This window comes from Arabidopsis thaliana, chromosome 2, assembly GCF_000001735.4.
Source record: "Arabidopsis thaliana chromosome 2, partial sequence".
Classification (NCBI taxonomy): Eukaryota; Viridiplantae; Streptophyta; class Magnoliopsida; order Brassicales; family Brassicaceae; genus Arabidopsis; species Arabidopsis thaliana.
In genome coordinates, this window is record NC_003071.7 from 11,129,702 (window position 1) to 11,146,431 (window position 16,730).

Below are 16,730 nucleotides of genomic sequence, written 5' to 3' on the forward strand. Positions count from 1 at the left end.
ATAATTAATATTTTTGATATTAAATTTATGTTCGGGTTTTCGGGTACCCTATTTGGGTAACGGATAATACCCAGACCGACCCGATACCCATGGGTTTTCTAAAACTCTACCCAATAAAGTAATATCTTAAAACCCTAACCCGCCCCAACCCGGTTTTTTCGGTTCGGGTATCGGGTTGGGTATCAGGTCCGGGTTTTTCGCCCAGCCCTAATCCAACCCAAAGATCTCCATGGTAAATAAAAAATTGAATCAGGTCATTGTGAAACTCATCCCACATCGATTAGAGATTAAGTGAAAGATTAGAAAGTTTCAAATATACCTTTACACCAACGTGATATTCAATAAGTTGATACTTATAATTTTTTACTATTATTGAAACATAAAACGTGACTCCATAGAAAGAAGCTTCAAGTAGATATGGAAGAGGAAGGCACTCTAGTACGAGCAGATAACCTAAAACATGCCGGAACACCATCACCGTCAAAATTCTCGCCGTACAGCCTTTACTTCAAGGGTTTGGTAAGTGAGGAGTCGCCCAAGTTATCAGCAGAATTTAGGGTTGCGATTTGCGGGTACAAGGATGGTCTGATGTTTCAGATGAAGGGACCGATTCATGACTCAGCCATTACACTTTTAGAGGCTGAGCTGATGGCATTGAAGTACGGTTTAAGCGAAGCCGTGACTTTGGGGATCAATCATATCTCAATCTGCTGCGATAACAATCAGATTTTCGAATGGGTAAGTTTCCCTTGGCCTTCACGTCTTTGCTTCAATCTTATAATTGATGTTTTGCTTTAAATGTTAGGTCATGGGGAGATCCACGCCTCAGGAAGAAAACATTGCCATGCTAATCCGTGATGTGCAAGGCATCAGAAAACAGTTTACTTCTAGCATCGCTGTTCTGGTGACTCGAAATCAAGTTGAATTTGCCTATAAAGTTGCAATGGAAGCAATATGTTTTAAGACCAAGATAGCCTTCTCTGTTTCATCCGGTAAAGATAGATGTGCCTGCTCTGTTTCATCCGAAAAAGACTTGCACTATCTGTTTCGACGATGACATCAATGCTGATATGATGTTTTATATTGATCAATGTGGTCATATGTTTTGTTCCGAATGTGTGAAACGACATATTGAGGTGAGTCTACTTCAGGGAAGTTTGATAACATGTCCTAGTTATAGGTGCAAATCTAAGCTGACTTATGGAAGTTGTGTTAATATTTTGACACCTAAAGTAAAAGAGATGTGGATACAAAGGATGGGAGAGGATTCGATTCCTGTAACGGATAGAGTTTATTGCCCAAACCCGACGTGCTCAGCTTTAATGTCAGTAACCGAGCTCGATCAACTCACAGGAAGTAAGAGATGCTGTGTCAAATGCGGTGAATCCTTTTGCATCAAGTGCAAAGTTCCGTGGCATGATAACTTGTCGTGCAAACGTTACAAAAAGTTGCATTCAAATCGTACAACAAACGATAAACAGCTTAACGAACTAGCAAATCAGGAAAGTTGGCGTCAATGCAGCAAGTGTAAACATATGATTGAACTTACTCAAGGATGCGTCCGCGTAATTTGCAGGTATCATCTCTAATCACATCTCTTTTCGAATTTCTTTTGTTTCGAATTGTATGATCACAAGTTACTTTATAAATTGGCAGATGTGGACATGAGTTTTGCTATGGATGTGGAGCTGATGCTGGATGTTGCTCTCATGGTCATGTACCGTATTTTTCAGTTGAACGTCGAGAGCCAGAAGTCCAAGCACTAGTGTTAATCGGTGTTGTTGTTGTTACTATGATATTCTTCTTTAGATAGTTTAATCAGTGCACGTAGTTTAATAAGGACTTGCTTTGAGCAGGAAGCGATTAGACTAGAGTTAGACCAATAACAAGAGACTATAAAATTTATTGCATTGAGTCTTACAAGCAGGCTTTAGAATTTAGTGTAACCTGAAACTGTACGAGCCAAACTTCTAAATAACATCCCACGAGATTCCGAAAACATTTAGAGAAAAAGTGAACACATACCATTTCGCAGCGAGATTCCGTGTGTACGAGATAGAGATAGAGAAAAACCTGAGATGTTAATCTCATTGTCCTAAGCTTAATGCTCTTAACCCTCACCAGCCTCTCACTGATTCTAAAAACTCTCAAAATAAAGAGTTATTCCCAATTCAATTACCCCAACATACACAAATACATGAAAACGCCTTCTCTACCAAACGCTAGCTCCTTTATTTTTACGATACTGGCGCCATGTCTTTACCTTTGGTTGCGGCTGTTGCAGCTGCTGCGGCGGCGGCGGCTGCAGCTGCGGCAGCTGCTGCGGCTGCTGATGATGCTGAGCTAGGGGTTGATGGAGGAACCGGGTTGCTTTGCTTTGTAACCACTTCTTGACGCTTTTGCAGCAGTGGAGAGTTGAGATCGGTAAGCAATTCTTTAATCTGCTTACCGGACAGAGTTTCGTGCTGAAGCAAAGCATTTGCAAGGGCATGAAGCTCTTTGTTGTAAACCGTGAGGATTGTTTTTGCATTGTTATAAGCCTTTTCCAGAAGTTGTTTCACTTCACTCTCAATGAGAAGCCTTGTCTCGGTGCTCATGCTTTTCCCATTGTCGTCGTAGTTATGTGCCACAAGACCCACCTCTTTGCTCATACCGAATTTCGTGACCATTGCTCTCGCGAGTTTGGTTGCCTGCTCAAGATCAGAAGATGCACCCGAAGTTACTTCACTTTCCCCAAAAATCAACTCTTCGGCTACCCGGCCTCCCATACAAACATCAAGCCTAGCAAGCATCTGTTTCCTAGAAATGCTCGTCTCATCTTTATCTGGTAGTTGAGAAACCATGCCAAGAGCCATACCACGAGGCACAATGGTTGCTTTGTGGACTGGAAGAGCACCTTCGGTGTGAATGGCAACAAGGGCATGACCACCTTCATGGAAAGCAGTTAGCTTTCTTGACTCGTCAGATATAACTGCAGATTTCCTCTCACTTCCCATCATGATTCTGTCTTTGGCAAACTCAAGATCAGACATTGTCACATCTTTAGAACCGTCCATTGCAGCTTTTAAAGCAGCAACATTGACCAGATTAGCCAAATCAGCGCCAGAAAATCCAGGCGTTCCTCTAGCGATGATCATTAAATCGACATCTTCAGCCTTAAGTACCTGAAAATGCACAATAAAGACAGCCAACCAACGGTTCAAAATTCATCCCATTGCTGTATTACAAGTCACTGTGCAAAACCTGAGCTGTCTAGTACATAATTTGAAGTTACCTTTGACATGTGAGACTCCAAAATCTGGCGTCGACCTTCCACGTCTGGGTTAGGTACAACAATATGACGATCAAACCTCCCAGGTCTAACCAGGGCCTTATCCAAAGACTCTGGGAAATTTGTTGCTGCGACCACAATAATTCCTTCATTCTGTTTAAACCCATCCAACTCAACGAGCATCTGGTTCAATGTCATCTTCATGTATTGCTGGTCCTTGGGATTGCGACTTCCTCCAATAGCATCTATTTCATCGATAAATATAATACACGGGGAGCACTTCTTTGCAGCACTAAAAAGATCTCTCACTCTTCTGGCTCCAACTCCAACAAACATCTCTTCAAACTCACTACCACTGCAGGAGAAGAAAGGCACTCCAGCTTCTCCAGCAATAGCTCTAGCAAGCATAGTTTTTCCTGTCCCAGGAGGACCGACAAGCAACACACCCTTAGGAAGCTTTCCTCCCAGACGAGTGAACCTCTATAGTAAAGATCAAAAGATGAAAGAGTGAGGCCTAAGAACAAAACAGTACTAACTCTAGAAAAACCTGGCACAGATAATTCAGAGGATAAAGGTCTATATGATAACTTCACATGATTTATGCTTTTGAATTTACATCACTAGACAGATTTTATACTTAACTAGAAAAACACTCTAGCACTGTGAATTTACTTTGGGGTCGCGAAGATAATGCACAATTTCCTCTAGCTCAGCCTTTGCTTCATCAACACCCTTTACATCAGAAAATTTGGTGCTCGAATCCATACTAGGTTGCACTTCTTCGTGCAAACCAAGTCCTAACATGTATTAAGCATAAATTAATGAGCACAAAGTCATTCAATACAGCTATTGGATCACTGAAGAAAACACAACCAAACTCTACCTTTGCCAATTCCTCTGTCCTCGATAAGAGCTCCAATACCAGAAATGAGTAAAAAACCAACTCCAATAGTTCGGATTGTACTCCATAGCTGTTCTTTAAAGTGAGTCCTTTCTGTGGATATCGTATGGATCGGTGCACTAGCAGTTCCAAGGACACCATCTTTTGTTGGTTTTCCTACGTTTCTAAATGCCCCAAGACCTCCAAAAGTCTCTTCCTCCCTTGCAACACCAGCAATACCTAAAAGAAAAACAGCAAAACATTTCCCAATATTATATAGAGAAATGGCTCAGAAGCTGCTAATACAAATATGAAAGCAAGGACACAATCCAAGTATCCATTCAGATTCAAACAAACAGTCTCTCCCTCCTTACCCACCTCTTTGCAATGTTCGAACCAGCTCACTTTGATCGAGCCTATCAACTTTAACCAATGCCTTAATGTATTCCGATAACGCAGAGGCATTCGCATGCAAAGAAGGTTGGCTTTCAAACATTCTGATAACAGCCTCAGGATCATTTCTTCGAATAAGTTCTCTCAGATGTGCAACCTCATTAACTTCTTCTCTATCACGGACTCTGCGAGCAAAGCTACCAACATAACTCGATTGAAACCTCGTTCGCGGTAAAGAAGCTCCACCACCACCCACAGCTATAGATAAAATAAAACCAATTTACATCAAAAACACTTCTAAAACAACAAGAACAACTCATAAACGGAATCAGAATTTACCTCCAGTAACTCCCACTCTAGGAAAAGAGGAGTAAGCTCTAACAAGTAAGCTTCTTAAACTGCTCAATTCCCTTTCATGACTCGAAACCTGTCATCGGTGAAGAGAATCAATACAGATGAAGTTAATTACTAATCCCAAACTCAAAATGACACTAGACAACACATGAAAACATTTTGATAAAAGTGAATACTTTTACCCATTTTGAATCAAAAAAATTGAAACTTTTTATACCAATTTCAAAATTAGGTGACTTGGGTAGTCAAATAAATCAAATGACAATATCACAGAGACAATCTAGAATCCTAAAAGACAACATTTTGAGGGCAGAGAAGAATTTGAGCTTCTAGGGTTTGAAAAATATCATCTTTAGCTTATGAATCACAAAGATCTTGATAAAACCCATCAGAAATTATTATCTAATTAGATCAAATCCACTACAGTATCAAACCAAAGTCGAAACCTTTTTCGTATTAAAAATTGGATAAAGGGGAAAAGAGAAAAATGAAACAAAAACCTTGGTGATGATGCGCCTCCAAGCCATCAATCAAATCTCTCCTTCACGATATCTTAAAAATTGGTGTTAATGTCTGATAAATCGAAGTTCCTCGATCTATATCGGAAACAAAAGACTTCTTCGTTGTGTTTGGGGAAGAACCGTTCTAATCTTATTCCCTAAAGTCTTAAAAACACTAAATTACACGTGAGAGACCTGTTTGGTTATCGGGTGAGAGAAAAATTGTGCAGCAGGTGGAGACACGCACGAGATATGTAGGTCGCCTCTTAAGTACATAAATACCCTTGGACATACCCAATAATTCATTTTAGTAGGCTTTTTCTGGCGGCCCACATTAAAAAGAAGGACCTAGAACATAAATTGGCATCGTTAGAAATGGGCTTAAGTAAAGGCCCATATGATATATATATAAAAAAAGAGATTCTAGATTAGTAACGAAGTTTCTGGAACATTGTCTTGTCTTGTCGCCACGTGCTCACATAAATGTCAAAGAAGCTTCAATACAGTGAAATGATCTTGTCTTGTCTCTAGAACCTTCTCTTCTCTCCCCTTATAATTTCATTTCTCTCTCCTCCACGCCTCAATCTCTCAACTCAAAACTCAACATTTTCTGAAGAAAGTCGCAAACTTTACCCAAAACCCAGTTTCTAATTTTAGCAACAAAATCAAAAATATCTACTTTTGTTTCTCGAAAGTTACGAAATTCATACAATCTAGCTTATCTCTGAGCTTATGGATTTGAGATAAACAACGAAAATGGAAGAACTGAAAGTGGAAATGGAGGAAGAAACGGTGACGTTTACTGGTTCTGTAGCGGCTTCTTCATCTGTAGGATCCTCTTCCTCTCCTAGACCAATGGAAGGGCTTAACGAAACAGGGCCACCACCGTTTCTGACTAAGACTTACGAAATGGTGGAAGATCCGGCGACGGACACGGTGGTTTCTTGGAGTAATGGTCGTAACAGCTTTGTGGTGTGGGATTCTCATAAGTTCTCAACAACTCTCCTTCCACGTTACTTCAAGCATAGCAATTTCTCAAGTTTTATTCGTCAGCTCAATACTTATGTAAGTACCTCTTTGCTTCCTTATATCTACTTAGTCTTGTTTCTGTTTTTGTTTCTAATTTTTAATTTTGGATTTCTTTAGATGGGTTTCCTATGAGTCTTCAGCTATAAAGGTTAGTTCTTTAAGCTTTTAAGTGGCTAAATTGAAATTAGATGCATTGAGATTTTGGTCATATGTTAAGAGAATCATTTAACATAAACTCTGTTCAATCCTCTGTTTCTGAAGTTCAAAATGTGTTTGGTAGTAAAAACAGAATCTTGGAATGATAAGTAAGGACTCTGCCTCAAGTTCAGTAGCTGATGAAACTTGTTTTGGTGATTGCAGGGATTCAGAAAGATTGATCCAGATAGATGGGAATTTGCAAATGAAGGGTTTTTAGCAGGACAAAAGCATCTCTTGAAGAACATCAAAAGAAGGAGGAACATGGGTTTGCAGAATGTGAATCAGCAAGGATCTGGGATGTCATGTGTTGAGGTTGGGCAATACGGTTTCGACGGGGAGGTTGAGAGGTTGAAGAGGGATCATGGTGTGCTTGTAGCTGAGGTAGTTAGGTTGAGGCAACAGCAACACAGCTCCAAGAGTCAAGTTGCAGCTATGGAGCAACGGTTGCTTGTTACTGAGAAGAGACAGCAGCAGATGATGACGTTCCTTGCCAAGGCGTTGAACAATCCGAACTTTGTTCAGCAGTTTGCGGTTATGAGTAAAGAGAAGAAGAGTTTGTTTGGTTTGGATGTGGGGAGGAAACGGAGGCTTACTTCTACTCCAAGCTTGGGGACTATGGAGGAGAATTTGTTACATGATCAAGAGTTTGATAGAATGAAGGATGATATGGAAATGTTGTTCGCTGCAGCAATCGATGATGAGGCGAATAATTCGATGCCTACTAAGGAGGAACAATGTTTGGAGGCTATGAATGTGATGATGAGAGATGGTAATTTGGAAGCAGCGTTGGATGTGAAAGTGGAAGATTTGGTTGGTTCGCCTTTGGATTGGGACAGCCAAGATCTACATGACATGGTTGATCAAATGGGTTTTCTTGGTTCGGAACCTTAACTATACGGTATTAACACATCTACTTGTTGCGGTCTAAGTTATGGTAATGCTACCACTTTTATTTACTAGTTGAATTGTTTGTTTGTTTGTTTTGACTCAAGGAAGAGTCATTGAGTGTGGTTTGTTGTACATTTGTGTTTTCTTGTTCTGATGAATAAAAAACTCTGATTTCGTTTGACAATTTTAATGGTTGTTTGTTTTTCCTTCTCCAGACCTTAGAAGCATGAGATGGAGCTGCGATAAGAGTATCAAGCTCCGTGTCTACTTATCTTAGTACTCACTTTGGTCAACATTTAGGAGTTTATGTAATTAGTAACTTTTGCTAAGCTTTCTTAGAGAAAAGAGGTCATGATACTAAGAAAGTATTTCTTTGAATGTAACACTTTTAATTTTGAAGTTCATAAAATTTACAAACTTGTTGATCTAGTTACTTGGGACATAATTGGAACTAAATGGCCTGTGTGATATTTTTGTAGATCAAGTTCCTGCTGCATCCTAGTCCTATGTAACAACTCACGACAACTTCAAAAAAAGAAAAATGTTAAATTAGATTCAAGAAAAAATAACTCATGACATAAAAGTTTTTTTAATCAAGTTTCTTATAGATGATGTTCCAGTTTCAAATTTGGATTAAATTATTCTATATTCAATGTTTGTCGTTTATGGATTTGCAAACATTTACAAGATCATGCACACAACACAACACGTAACTATAAGCAATAAATAAAACAAGATTCAGATTTAAGATAATTAATCGTTTTTAGAGGAACGGAGGAAAGAACATGTGAAAACAACTATGAGAAGAAAACTCAGTACTATCGATGATACTACCATCACCAAGCTTGAACATCTTAACAGCTTCATCATTCATTCCATCATTACAATATTCTCCATCATTATCATCGAAGTAGATATAATTCTTCAAAAGTCCATGGTACTCGGAACTCTCATCATCATGCTTGATAAATTGATCAGCTTCTGCGCCACTCTGATACGTTCATGAGAAGTTGGCACGTGTGAGAACTGAAGTGAGAGATTGGAGTCACGTGTGAAGAAGATTATAAATAGTAAGAGAGAGTAGAGAGAAAAGCATCCTGCGTGATCATTGATGTGTAAAGAGGATTAGAGCTTTATGTGCTCTGTTCTTGGGAGATAAGATTGGAGAACTGTAACTCCAAGCTTATCGATTTAGGGTTTGTTTCATTGTAATTGGGATTTTAAGGATAAGAAAGAGAAATTCATAGTTTCATTCTTATCACACTCTTTCGCACATTATCAACGAAGTAGATAGAATTGTTCAAACATCCATGGTACTCGGAGGCTACAACAGTAAAACAACTGTCCCTAGCCACAATGAGTGCCTTGTCTCCCAAGGACCTAACCTCAACCCATTTTGCCACATACTCGTCCATCTTATAAACCTTAAAACCAACTGTCCTTTGACTCCTTCGGATATAAGCTTTCTTTAAGCGAAGTTGATGAATAATGCATAGATCTCCACAATACTCAACGAGTCTCTTGTTGCAACTATCATATCCGTCGTAGTCCATTGGAATTGAAGGTGTGAATTGAAGGAGGCTGAGCGGTGATAAACTAATCCACCAAATTGCGCCGGTTAGGTCTAAGGCATAGACTTGTCCTTTATGAAGTATAATGTCCAAGAAATCTTCAACTTGGTTTTTGATTTTTGTCCATATTCTACTACTCTCTTCTCCACTCTTGCAGCACCAGATTTTGTCATCCTGTCCGACTGCGAAAATCAGATTGTCTAGGAAAACAACTCTAGACAATATATGTGATGGTCCTTCTTTACCTATCACGCCTTGTATTAAATACTTATCAAATATATGAATCTCGTAAGATTGGCGAATCTCTGAAACCTCAAATTTCAAAAGGTCTAGGGTTTGTTGTGAAGGGGTTAGGAGCTGGCGAAAGAAAGGAGACAAGAGATTAATCTTACTGGATTCAGAGACTTGTTTGGTTCTGATCAGCCATCCTTTGTAAGAACATGAAGAAGGGCCAGTTACACGGAAGAAAGTGGTGGGAGAGAGAACAGTCTCTATCATCTTGTTGGAGGAAGGAAGGTTGCATTGAAAGCTCTTCGGTGTCGCAGCCGCCGAACGCCAGGGTTTACAGATGCTACGTACACGGAGGACGTCACTAATGGAGGAGAAACGGTTTGCGGTTAAATTGATGAGGTCTCCAGGTAATTCAGACCACTCAGGTTTTTCCATCTTTGAATCAATCGACGATGTGAGAGCGTGATCAACATCGGCTCGCCCTCTCTGTTATAACTCCATATATATACACAACAAAACTTAAACCCTAGATACTTGAGGACTTACGTGGGCTGGACTAGAATCCATCCAATTCCTAGTTGGATTTTCGATTAGCTATTATCACGTGAGTAATATCTGCATTACATGTATTGACTTAGTATTATTGTTGGAGCAATGTTTTTTTTTTGTTAAAAATTATTATTGGAGCAATGTTTTGTTTTTGTTAAAAATTATTTGAGCAAACCAAAAAATCGCAGAATGAATTATAAAACAGTTCGTATTTCGATGAAATTTCGTCTCTCCCTCTCAATAGCTTTGGTGCAAATTAATACCCTTACTACATACATGTCAACTTAACTCTAATTCTAACAAATAGAACAGAAAATCTGGAGAGAGAAAAAAAACGTAACTAGATGAAAGAAAAGAAAAAAAAAAAGACTTCAAAATTTGTATAAAAATATAGAAATGTTGAACAAAAATTATTAACTCTAAACCAAAAATTAAGACAATGATCTAATATTCTAATATCATGAATCATGATAGAAAAGGAACACCTAACTCCATAAATGATGGTCATGCAATGATCAAATTTCTCCTTTATCAATTATTGGTTTATATTCCAATGTCCAAACTCGAAAGTCGAAACAATCTCCTCCATATATAGCCATTTCTTTCCCTAACCCATTAAAATACAAAACTAAAGAACCATCAATAATTTTTTCAACTGAAAAAGGAAGAACAATTTGTGATCCAAAATAAAAGAGAGAAAAAAAAAAGTGGAGAAAGGAGACCAAAAGTAGAAGCGTGGTTTACTCCAATTGACGGTAAACCCCTTTGACAAGTAGAGGCACTTGATAGTAGTGTAACAAAAGTACAACGATGGGTGAAGATTGGTCAAACATCAAAAGGACCCCATACTCAAAAGATAGTATTCTGTTTATTTATAATCATATATTTACAAAAAACTAACATTCAGAATATAAAAATATTAGAATATGTAAATTTTGCAAACATAGAGGAGTATTAAATATAGTTAAATAGTTTCGAATTAAACACTAAATAATTAAATGTTGACAAGAAAAAAAAACATAAAAATTAATACGGATTCCGTGCGTTACAATAACTTAGCAATATTACTCTCTAGTAGAGATGAGAACTTGAGTACTTGACTAATAATTTCAACGCATGTTGTCTTCTTGCGAAATAGTCCCACGCTATTCTAAAGGTGGGCTAGTGGAAAGAGTGTAGAACCCACTTTTCAAAAGCACATCAACTACTATATAAATTAATGAACCACCTAACAAACAAACCCACACATTAAACTAAAGAAGAGAGAACTTTAGAGGTTAGAGAGATGAAGACGCAACATCAATGGTGGGAAGTTCTTGATCCATTCTTGACACAACACGAAGCTCTTATTGCATTCTTGACTTTTGCAGCGGTTGTAATTGTGATTTACTTGTACCGACCCTCCTGGTCCGTATGCAATGTTCCCGGTCCAACCGCTATGCCTCTAGTTGGTCACTTGCCCTTGATGGCTAAGTATGGTCCTGATGTCTTCTCCGTTCTTGCTAAGCAATATGGCCCTATTTTCAGGTACCTCTCCTCTCTCTCTCTCTTTATTCTGTTTTCGGTGGCTAGAGACCTAGAGTTTAGTTTTTAAGTTTTCGTGTCGACAAAAAAAAACAGTTTTAGTTAATTTGTTCGGTTTAATGTAATTTTTGGTTTATTTGATTTGATTTTCTGTTTAGACTTTAGAGTCAGTTTGATTTTTAAAATAAGGAAAACAACTTCATGTAAATAGTGCTTTAATTAATATACAAGTACTTTTTAACATATATAATTAAAAAATATAACTTTTTAATGAATTTCTGTTTATTTATAACTTCAGTTTCATTTTTAGTCATTTGATAATAATGAAACCAATTTAACCAAAAGAGATAAATAATTAAGAAAACCTAATGGAAAAAAACATTTATAATTTAATGTAGTTTTTGTATTATTTCATTTGATTTTCAGTTTATTTTAATTTAAATGATTTATAAACACATTATGTTTAATTTTGTTTAATCATTTTGGTTTAGTTTGGTATATATGGCCATCTCTTATGGTTGTTATGACTGAGTGATGAACACAACAAGTGTCTAAAAAACAAAATGAAGACAAGTGATCATGTCCATTTAAATTAACAACAAACAGATTTCAGATGGGGAGGCAACCACTGATAATAATAGCAGAAGCAGAGCTTTGCAGAGAAGTTGGGATAAAGAAGTTCAAAGATCTTCCAAACAGAAGCATTCCTTCCCCAATCTCAGCTTCTCCTCTTCACAAGAAAGGCCTCTTCTTCACCAGGTACAATGGTACATACATGCTCTATAAAACTATGTATGTTTTTGTTTCTATAACCATTTATGATTCTTTGACAGGGACAAGAGATGGTCTAAAATGAGAAACACCATCCTATCTCTCTATCAGCCTTCACATTTAACAAGTCTTATCCCTACAATGCATAGTTTCATCACTTCTGCTACTCATAATCTTGATTCTAAACCGCGAGATATCGTTTTCTCCAACCTCTTCCTCAAACTTACCACTGATATCATCGGACAAGCGGCTTTTGGAGTCGACTTCGGTCTTTCCGGGAAGAAACCAATCAAAGATGTGGAGGTGACTGATTTCATAAACCAGCATGTCTACTCTACAACACAACTCAAGATGGATTTATCAGGATCACTCTCTATCATCTTAGGCTTACTGATTCCGATTCTTCAAGAGCCGTTTAGGCAGGTGTTGAAGAGGATACCGGGAACAATGGACTGGAGAGTCGAGAAGACTAATGCAAGACTGAGTGGACAACTTAATGAGATTGTGTCAAAGCGAGCCAAGGAGGCTGAGACTGACTCAAAAGACTTCTTGTCATTGATTTTGAAAGCTCGAGAGTCCGATCCTTTCGCCAAAAACATCTTCACATCGGATTATATTAGTGCTGTGACTTATGAGCATCTTCTTGCTGGCTCTGCAACCACTGCTTTCACACTATCCTCTGTTCTTTACTTAGTCTCTGGTCATCTTGATGTTGAGAAACGTCTGCTTCAAGAAATTGACGGGTTTGGGAACCGTGATCTGATCCCGACTGCTCATGACTTACAACACAAGTTTCCATACCTCGATCAGGTGCTTCATTAGTAACAAACAAAAACCGAGAAGTTGAGTTTCTGTGAGAGATTAGAATCTTTATGAATGTTTTTTATTTGCCTCCTTTGTAGGTCATTAAAGAGGCTATGAGATTCTACATGGTTTCTCCTTTGGTTGCAAGGGAAACTGCTAAAGAAGTGGAGATAGGAGGTTATTTACTCCCAAAGGTATATTCAAACCCATCAAGCGGATTAGTCCATTTACAGTCAGCACTTGTAATCTATTACTTACCTTGTGGTTGTTGCTTAGGGGACATGGGTTTGGTTAGCACTAGGAGTTCTAGCAAAGGACCCTAAAAACTTTCCAGAACCGGAGAAGTTCAAGCCGGAAAGATTTGATCCGAACGGAGAAGAGGAGAAACATAGACATCCATACGCTTTCATCCCATTCGGTATCGGTCCACGAGCCTGTGTTGGACAGAGATTTGCCCTGCAAGAGATCAAACTCACATTACTGCATCTCTACCGTAATTACATTTTCAGACATTCCCTAGAAATGGAGATACCACTGCAGCTTGATTATGGTATAATTCTCAGCTTCAAGAACGGGGTTAAGCTCAGAACCATCAAAAGATTCTGATTCTTGAAACAAGTGAAATAAAAGCAAGACTGAAATTTATATTTAAATTCAAAACTCCAATGTAGTTCCAAAGGAAAAAGAACAATTAACAACATACACAGATATCTCACAACACACAAGACAACAACAAGCTGTTGAAACTCCAATCTAACAAGGTCACATTTAACCTCTCGGCTTCTCGAATCGAGTAGGAACACCGAGTGGTTTGGAGAAACTAACAAAAGGATCTGAGGAAGGACTAGTCTTCAATTCCCCTGTAAACATTCCAGAGTTCTTCATAAACTGAAACTCATCCATAGATTGCCTGAGACCGCGGTTAGTTCTTCGCTTAGCCTTTGTCGATTCAGTCAAGCTCATGTAACTTGGCTTGTGCTTTTTTGCTTGACTGCTAGAGTTATCTGAAACAAGTCCAGTTTTTCCAGAAACAGGCGTAGTTGAAGTACAAATCGAGGATGAACCTGAGCTCTCGTTAAACTCATAACCAGGACTTGAAGACAGCATATGAGGAGGAGGTTTTGCAGATACTCTAGTGGTCACATTGTTTCTTCTAACTTGAACAACATCCGCAGTTTCCGGTGATTTCAAATGTTTATGAGGCAGAGGAGGAGGCGTGGCAGCGGTATCAACAGTGTCCATAAGTCTAGTCTCCCATGGCCTAGCAGCCATCCAACGCTCCAACCAACTCCATCCCCAACTATTCTTATCAAACTCTTGACTTTTAAGATACGAAATCGAACTATTCGTCTTAAGGTTTGAGCTAGTAGTTGACCTCCATTGCTACACAAAACAAGATTCCCGATTCAGCTTCAGACACGAACTTAAACAAGATGTTGAATGTGGACAAGTTAGTTACCTTTTGAGCAAGAGCATAAGCCAAAGCACGTTCCCTCTTAAAAGCACCTTCTTGTCTCTGCTGCAACTTTGACTTAATATCATCCACAGTACCTTTCCTATCACACCACCCTTCCTGAGAACATAACAAATCTCAAAACAATAAACAATCATCAAACCAATGAGCTAAAAAGGTAAAGACAAGAACCTCGACTTCTTTCAAGAGATCAGATTTGGTTCTATGTTCATCTAAAAGCTTTTGAACAGCTTGTCCTTCAACAGTCATCCTCACACGACGAGCTCTAACACGAGCTTGTACTCTCACCAAAGCTTGCATGCATCTCAATGTAACAGCTGCTTGTTTCCTAACTTGTCTTCCTCTCACTAAAGCTTGTAACCTCACTATCCCTTTCAATGCCCTCAACGCTCTTCTCGCCTAATTAACAACAAATCCTCAAATTAAACTAAGTTCTATTCCTCTCAATTCTAATCAAAACCAATTAGCAAACTCACCAAGAATCCACGAAAAGCGGTTTGGATTCTAATAGCAGCCCATTCTTCTCTAACAGCTTTGAAATCTTTAGGAGGAGCTCTAAGAACAGTAGCAACAGCAGCAGAGTAAACAGTAGAAGAATCAACACCGTCTGAATCAGACCGATGTTTTCCTCGAAAACCCTTCCATGAATCTACTGAAGTAGTCCTCCATAGCTTCCATTTCTTGTTTTTCCCATTACCCTTTTCCTGAAAACAGAGTATCTCTCGATAAAGCTTTAACCTTTGAACGAGAGAACAAAAAAAAAAGATAATGAACTTACGATTTCATCCTTCTCTAGCTTCTTGAGACCGATAATGGACTTGACCCATTTCCCTGAAGCACCCATAGATTAAAAAGTTTCGATCTTTTTGGCTCGAATTCGTAGATTATTTTTTTCTTCAGGTATGTAGAAAGTTTGAGAGTGAGAGATTGATAGAGAGAGAGAGAATATCGGAGAATGTGAAGTTGTGGTGGTAATGGAGGGAGTGGTGGGTTAAAGAGAAGTTTTTGAAATTTGAACAAATCAAAGCAAAGCAACAAACAAAATATTAATAAAAAGTTTGCTCGAGTCTTTAGGCTTTTGTCTCTGATTGTGTTTTCACACTTATTTATTACTTACACAAACAAATGTGTCTGTGTCCTTCTCAGAGTTACAGGCATGAAAAAAGAAACCATGAAAAGGTACAATAAATTAATAAATATATATATATATGTATGTTAGGCTTTTTGTTGTTTTTTACTTTTTACAGTGACTCACTCATGTTCATGTAATACCTTGTTTTGTTTTATTATTCTTATATCATTGGATTCGAAATTTAAACTTCCCAAAATGTTGCAAATCAGATTTACGAAATACATTCTCTTTCGAAAAGCAATGTTTAGCTTTTGGATTTTGTGATTTGGACTGGTTAGACCTATCACTTGTCTAATAACCTCTATAACAGAACTTATTATCTTATATAATTATGACAAGGTTTTCTTTCTAAGACCATACACATTGGTCTTATGACTCAACAGTCAACACCCTATTTAACTCTCCACAAAACAGCGTTATAGCAATTTAAACTTTACAACTCTATTGCAAATTATAATAAATTATGCTCTCATAAAAAAACTAAATTCACGAGTGATTGATACAAAAAAACAACAACTGAAACGACAAAAGAACAACCTAAATTCACGAGTTAAAGAATCGAAAAAAATGCCCATGTATCTCCCAAATTTAGTTTTCAATATATATACTATTTTTTCTCGCTCATATTTAGTTTGAGTGAATCTTGTACATGAATCTATTTGTCTAGCAACTTTAAGATTAATTAGACATAATAAAAAAAAAAGATTAATCAGACAGAGAAAAAAGATGAACTCTGTAAAGATTGGGTCCTTAGCTATACAATGAAAATGAGATATATACAATTAATTCTAATTGATGATAACTTCTTAAAATAATAAAACAAAAATTACATGAAAACATGTACCACCGAAAACATGCACCATCACACTTGGGATTGAGTCCCGCTCGATACAAATGTAGGGATTTGGCTAATGGGCCGGACAATTGTGGCCCAATGTTGAAAAAAAACTACATGAAATACACAATGAAAGGAAAAAAATTCGATCCAAGAGTTGTTTGTCTGGCTAATGGGCCGGCCAATTGTGGCCCAATGTTGAAGAAAAAACTACATTAAACATACAATGAAAGTAAAAAAAATCGAGTCAAGAGTTGTTTCTGATATGATGTACATTAGCGATTAATGTGCTAACTCACAAATCAACCAGAATGGTGGTGGCATAG

General features: G+C 37.9%; 6 protein-coding genes across 10 annotated transcripts; 3 read left to right on the forward strand and 3 right to left on the reverse strand.

Moving 5' to 3' along the window:
- Positions 1 to 417: 417 nt before the first annotated feature.
- AT2G26135 (RING/U-box protein with C6HC-type zinc finger) lies at positions 418 to 1,813 on the forward strand (the record flags this gene model as incomplete). The annotated part of the gene is made up of 4 exons (NM_201807.1): positions 418 to 738; positions 806 to 904; positions 999 to 1,576; positions 1,657 to 1,813. The coding sequence occupies 4 exons, from the start codon at positions 418 to 420 to the stop codon at positions 1,811 to 1,813; spliced, it is 1,155 nt and encodes a 384-aa protein (NP_973536.1).
- Positions 1,814 to 1,876: 63 nt separating this feature from the next.
- ftsh4 (FTSH protease 4) lies at positions 1,877 to 5,764 on the reverse strand. Its single transcript, NM_128172.4, has 7 exons — positions 5,399 to 5,764; positions 4,884 to 4,971; positions 4,530 to 4,802; positions 4,155 to 4,391; positions 3,944 to 4,068; positions 3,275 to 3,751; positions 1,877 to 3,164 (listed from the first exon to the last, which is right to left on the reverse strand). The coding sequence occupies exons 1-7, from the start codon at positions 5,423 to 5,425 to the stop codon at positions 2,238 to 2,240; spliced, it is 2,154 nt and encodes a 717-aa protein (NP_565616.1). The 5' UTR covers positions 5,426 to 5,764; the 3' UTR covers positions 1,877 to 2,237.
- Positions 5,765 to 5,922: 158 nt separating this feature from the next.
- Positions 5,923 to 8,091, forward strand: HSFA2 (heat shock transcription factor A2). 4 transcript variants are annotated; one of them, NM_001336038.1, is made up of 4 exons: positions 5,933 to 6,463; positions 6,545 to 6,575; positions 6,788 to 7,559; positions 7,729 to 7,929. In NM_001336038.1, the coding sequence occupies exons 1-3, from the start codon at positions 6,351 to 6,353 to the stop codon at positions 7,514 to 7,516; spliced, it is 873 nt and encodes a 290-aa protein (NP_001324814.1). In that variant the 5' UTR covers positions 5,933 to 6,350; the 3' UTR covers positions 7,517 to 7,559; positions 7,729 to 7,929. The 4 variants fall into 4 exon arrangements, with proteins under 4 accessions (NP_001118388.1, NP_180184.1, NP_001324814.1 ...); NM_001124916.2 differs by having other exon boundaries at positions 5,923 to 6,463; positions 6,788 to 8,091; NM_001336039.1 differs by lacking the exon at positions 6,545 to 6,575.
- Positions 8,092 to 8,276: 185 nt separating this feature from the next.
- On the reverse strand, positions 8,277 to 9,750 carry AT2G26160 (F-box SKIP23-like protein (DUF295); the record flags this gene model as incomplete). The annotated part of the gene is made up of 1 exon (NM_128174.2): positions 8,277 to 9,750. One exon carries the CDS (start codon positions 9,748 to 9,750, stop codon positions 8,755 to 8,757), a length of 996 nt encoding a protein of 331 aa, NP_180185.2. The 3' UTR covers positions 8,277 to 8,754.
- A 1,357-nt stretch (positions 9,751 to 11,107) lies between these two features.
- On the forward strand, positions 11,108 to 13,659 carry CYP711A1 (cytochrome P450, family 711, subfamily A, polypeptide 1). Of its 2 annotated transcripts, none has more exons than NM_128175.3 (5): positions 11,108 to 11,391; positions 11,995 to 12,147; positions 12,222 to 12,969; positions 13,062 to 13,157; positions 13,240 to 13,659. In NM_128175.3, exons 1-5 carry the CDS (start codon positions 11,150 to 11,152, stop codon positions 13,567 to 13,569), a joined length of 1,569 nt encoding a protein of 522 aa, NP_565617.2. In that variant the 5' UTR covers positions 11,108 to 11,149; the 3' UTR covers positions 13,570 to 13,659. The 2 variants fall into 2 exon arrangements, with proteins under 2 accessions (NP_565617.2, NP_850074.1); NM_179743.2 differs by having other exon boundaries at positions 11,120 to 11,391; positions 11,880 to 12,147.
- Positions 13,589 to 15,402, reverse strand: IQD6 (IQ-domain 6). Its single transcript, NM_128176.3, has 5 exons — positions 15,216 to 15,402; positions 14,914 to 15,141; positions 14,609 to 14,836; positions 14,423 to 14,536; positions 13,589 to 14,346 (listed from the first exon to the last, which is right to left on the reverse strand). The coding sequence occupies exons 1-5, from the start codon at positions 15,279 to 15,281 to the stop codon at positions 13,732 to 13,734; spliced, it is 1,251 nt and encodes a 416-aa protein (NP_180187.1). The 5' UTR covers positions 15,282 to 15,402; the 3' UTR covers positions 13,589 to 13,731.
- Positions 15,403 to 16,730: the final 1,328 nt, after the last annotated feature.

What these genes read in the sequence shown, in the direction of transcription:
- ftsh4 (NM_128172.4), bottom strand. Translation starts at nt 5,425, where the DNA reads ATGGCTTGGAGGCGCATCATCACCAAG. An exon ending in GGAGGCGCATCATCACCAAG is followed by an intron (nt 4,972 to 5,398) that starts GTTTTTGTTTCA and finishes CACCGATGACAG; the next exon opens with GTTTCGAGTCATGAAAGGGA. An exon ending in TGGAGTCTCACATGTCAAAG is followed by an intron (nt 3,165 to 3,274) that starts GTAACTTCAAAT and finishes GTGCATTTTCAG; the next exon opens with GTACTTAAGGCTGAAGATGT.
- HSFA2 (NM_128173.3), top strand. Translation starts at nt 6,155, where the DNA reads ATGGAAGAACTGAAAGTGGAAATGGAGGAAGAAACGGTGACGTTTACT. An exon ending in TTCGTCAGCTCAATACTTAT is followed by an intron (nt 6,464 to 6,787) that starts GTAAGTACCTCT and finishes TGGTGATTGCAG; the next exon opens with GGATTCAGAAAGATTGATCC.
- CYP711A1 (NM_128175.3), top strand. Translation starts at nt 11,150, where the DNA reads ATGAAGACGCAACATCAATGGTGGGAAGTTCTTGATCCATTCTTGACA. An exon ending in CAATATGGCCCTATTTTCAG is followed by an intron (nt 11,392 to 11,994) that starts GTACCTCTCCTC and finishes AACAACAAACAG; the next exon opens with ATTTCAGATGGGGAGGCAAC. An exon ending in GAGGTTATTTACTCCCAAAG is followed by an intron (nt 13,158 to 13,239) that starts GTATATTCAAAC and finishes GTTGTTGCTTAG; the next exon opens with GGGACATGGGTTTGGTTAGC.
- IQD6 (NM_128176.3), bottom strand. Translation starts at nt 15,281, where the DNA reads ATGGGTGCTTCAGGGAAATGGGTCAAGTCCATTATCGGTCTCAAGAAG. An exon ending in AGCTAGAGAAGGATGAAATC is followed by an intron (nt 15,142 to 15,215) that starts GTAAGTTCATTA and finishes CTCTGTTTTCAG; the next exon opens with GAAAAGGGTAATGGGAAAAA. An exon ending in CCGCTTTTCGTGGATTCTTG is followed by an intron (nt 14,837 to 14,913) that starts GTGAGTTTGCTA and finishes GTTGTTAATTAG; the next exon opens with GCGAGAAGAGCGTTGAGGGC.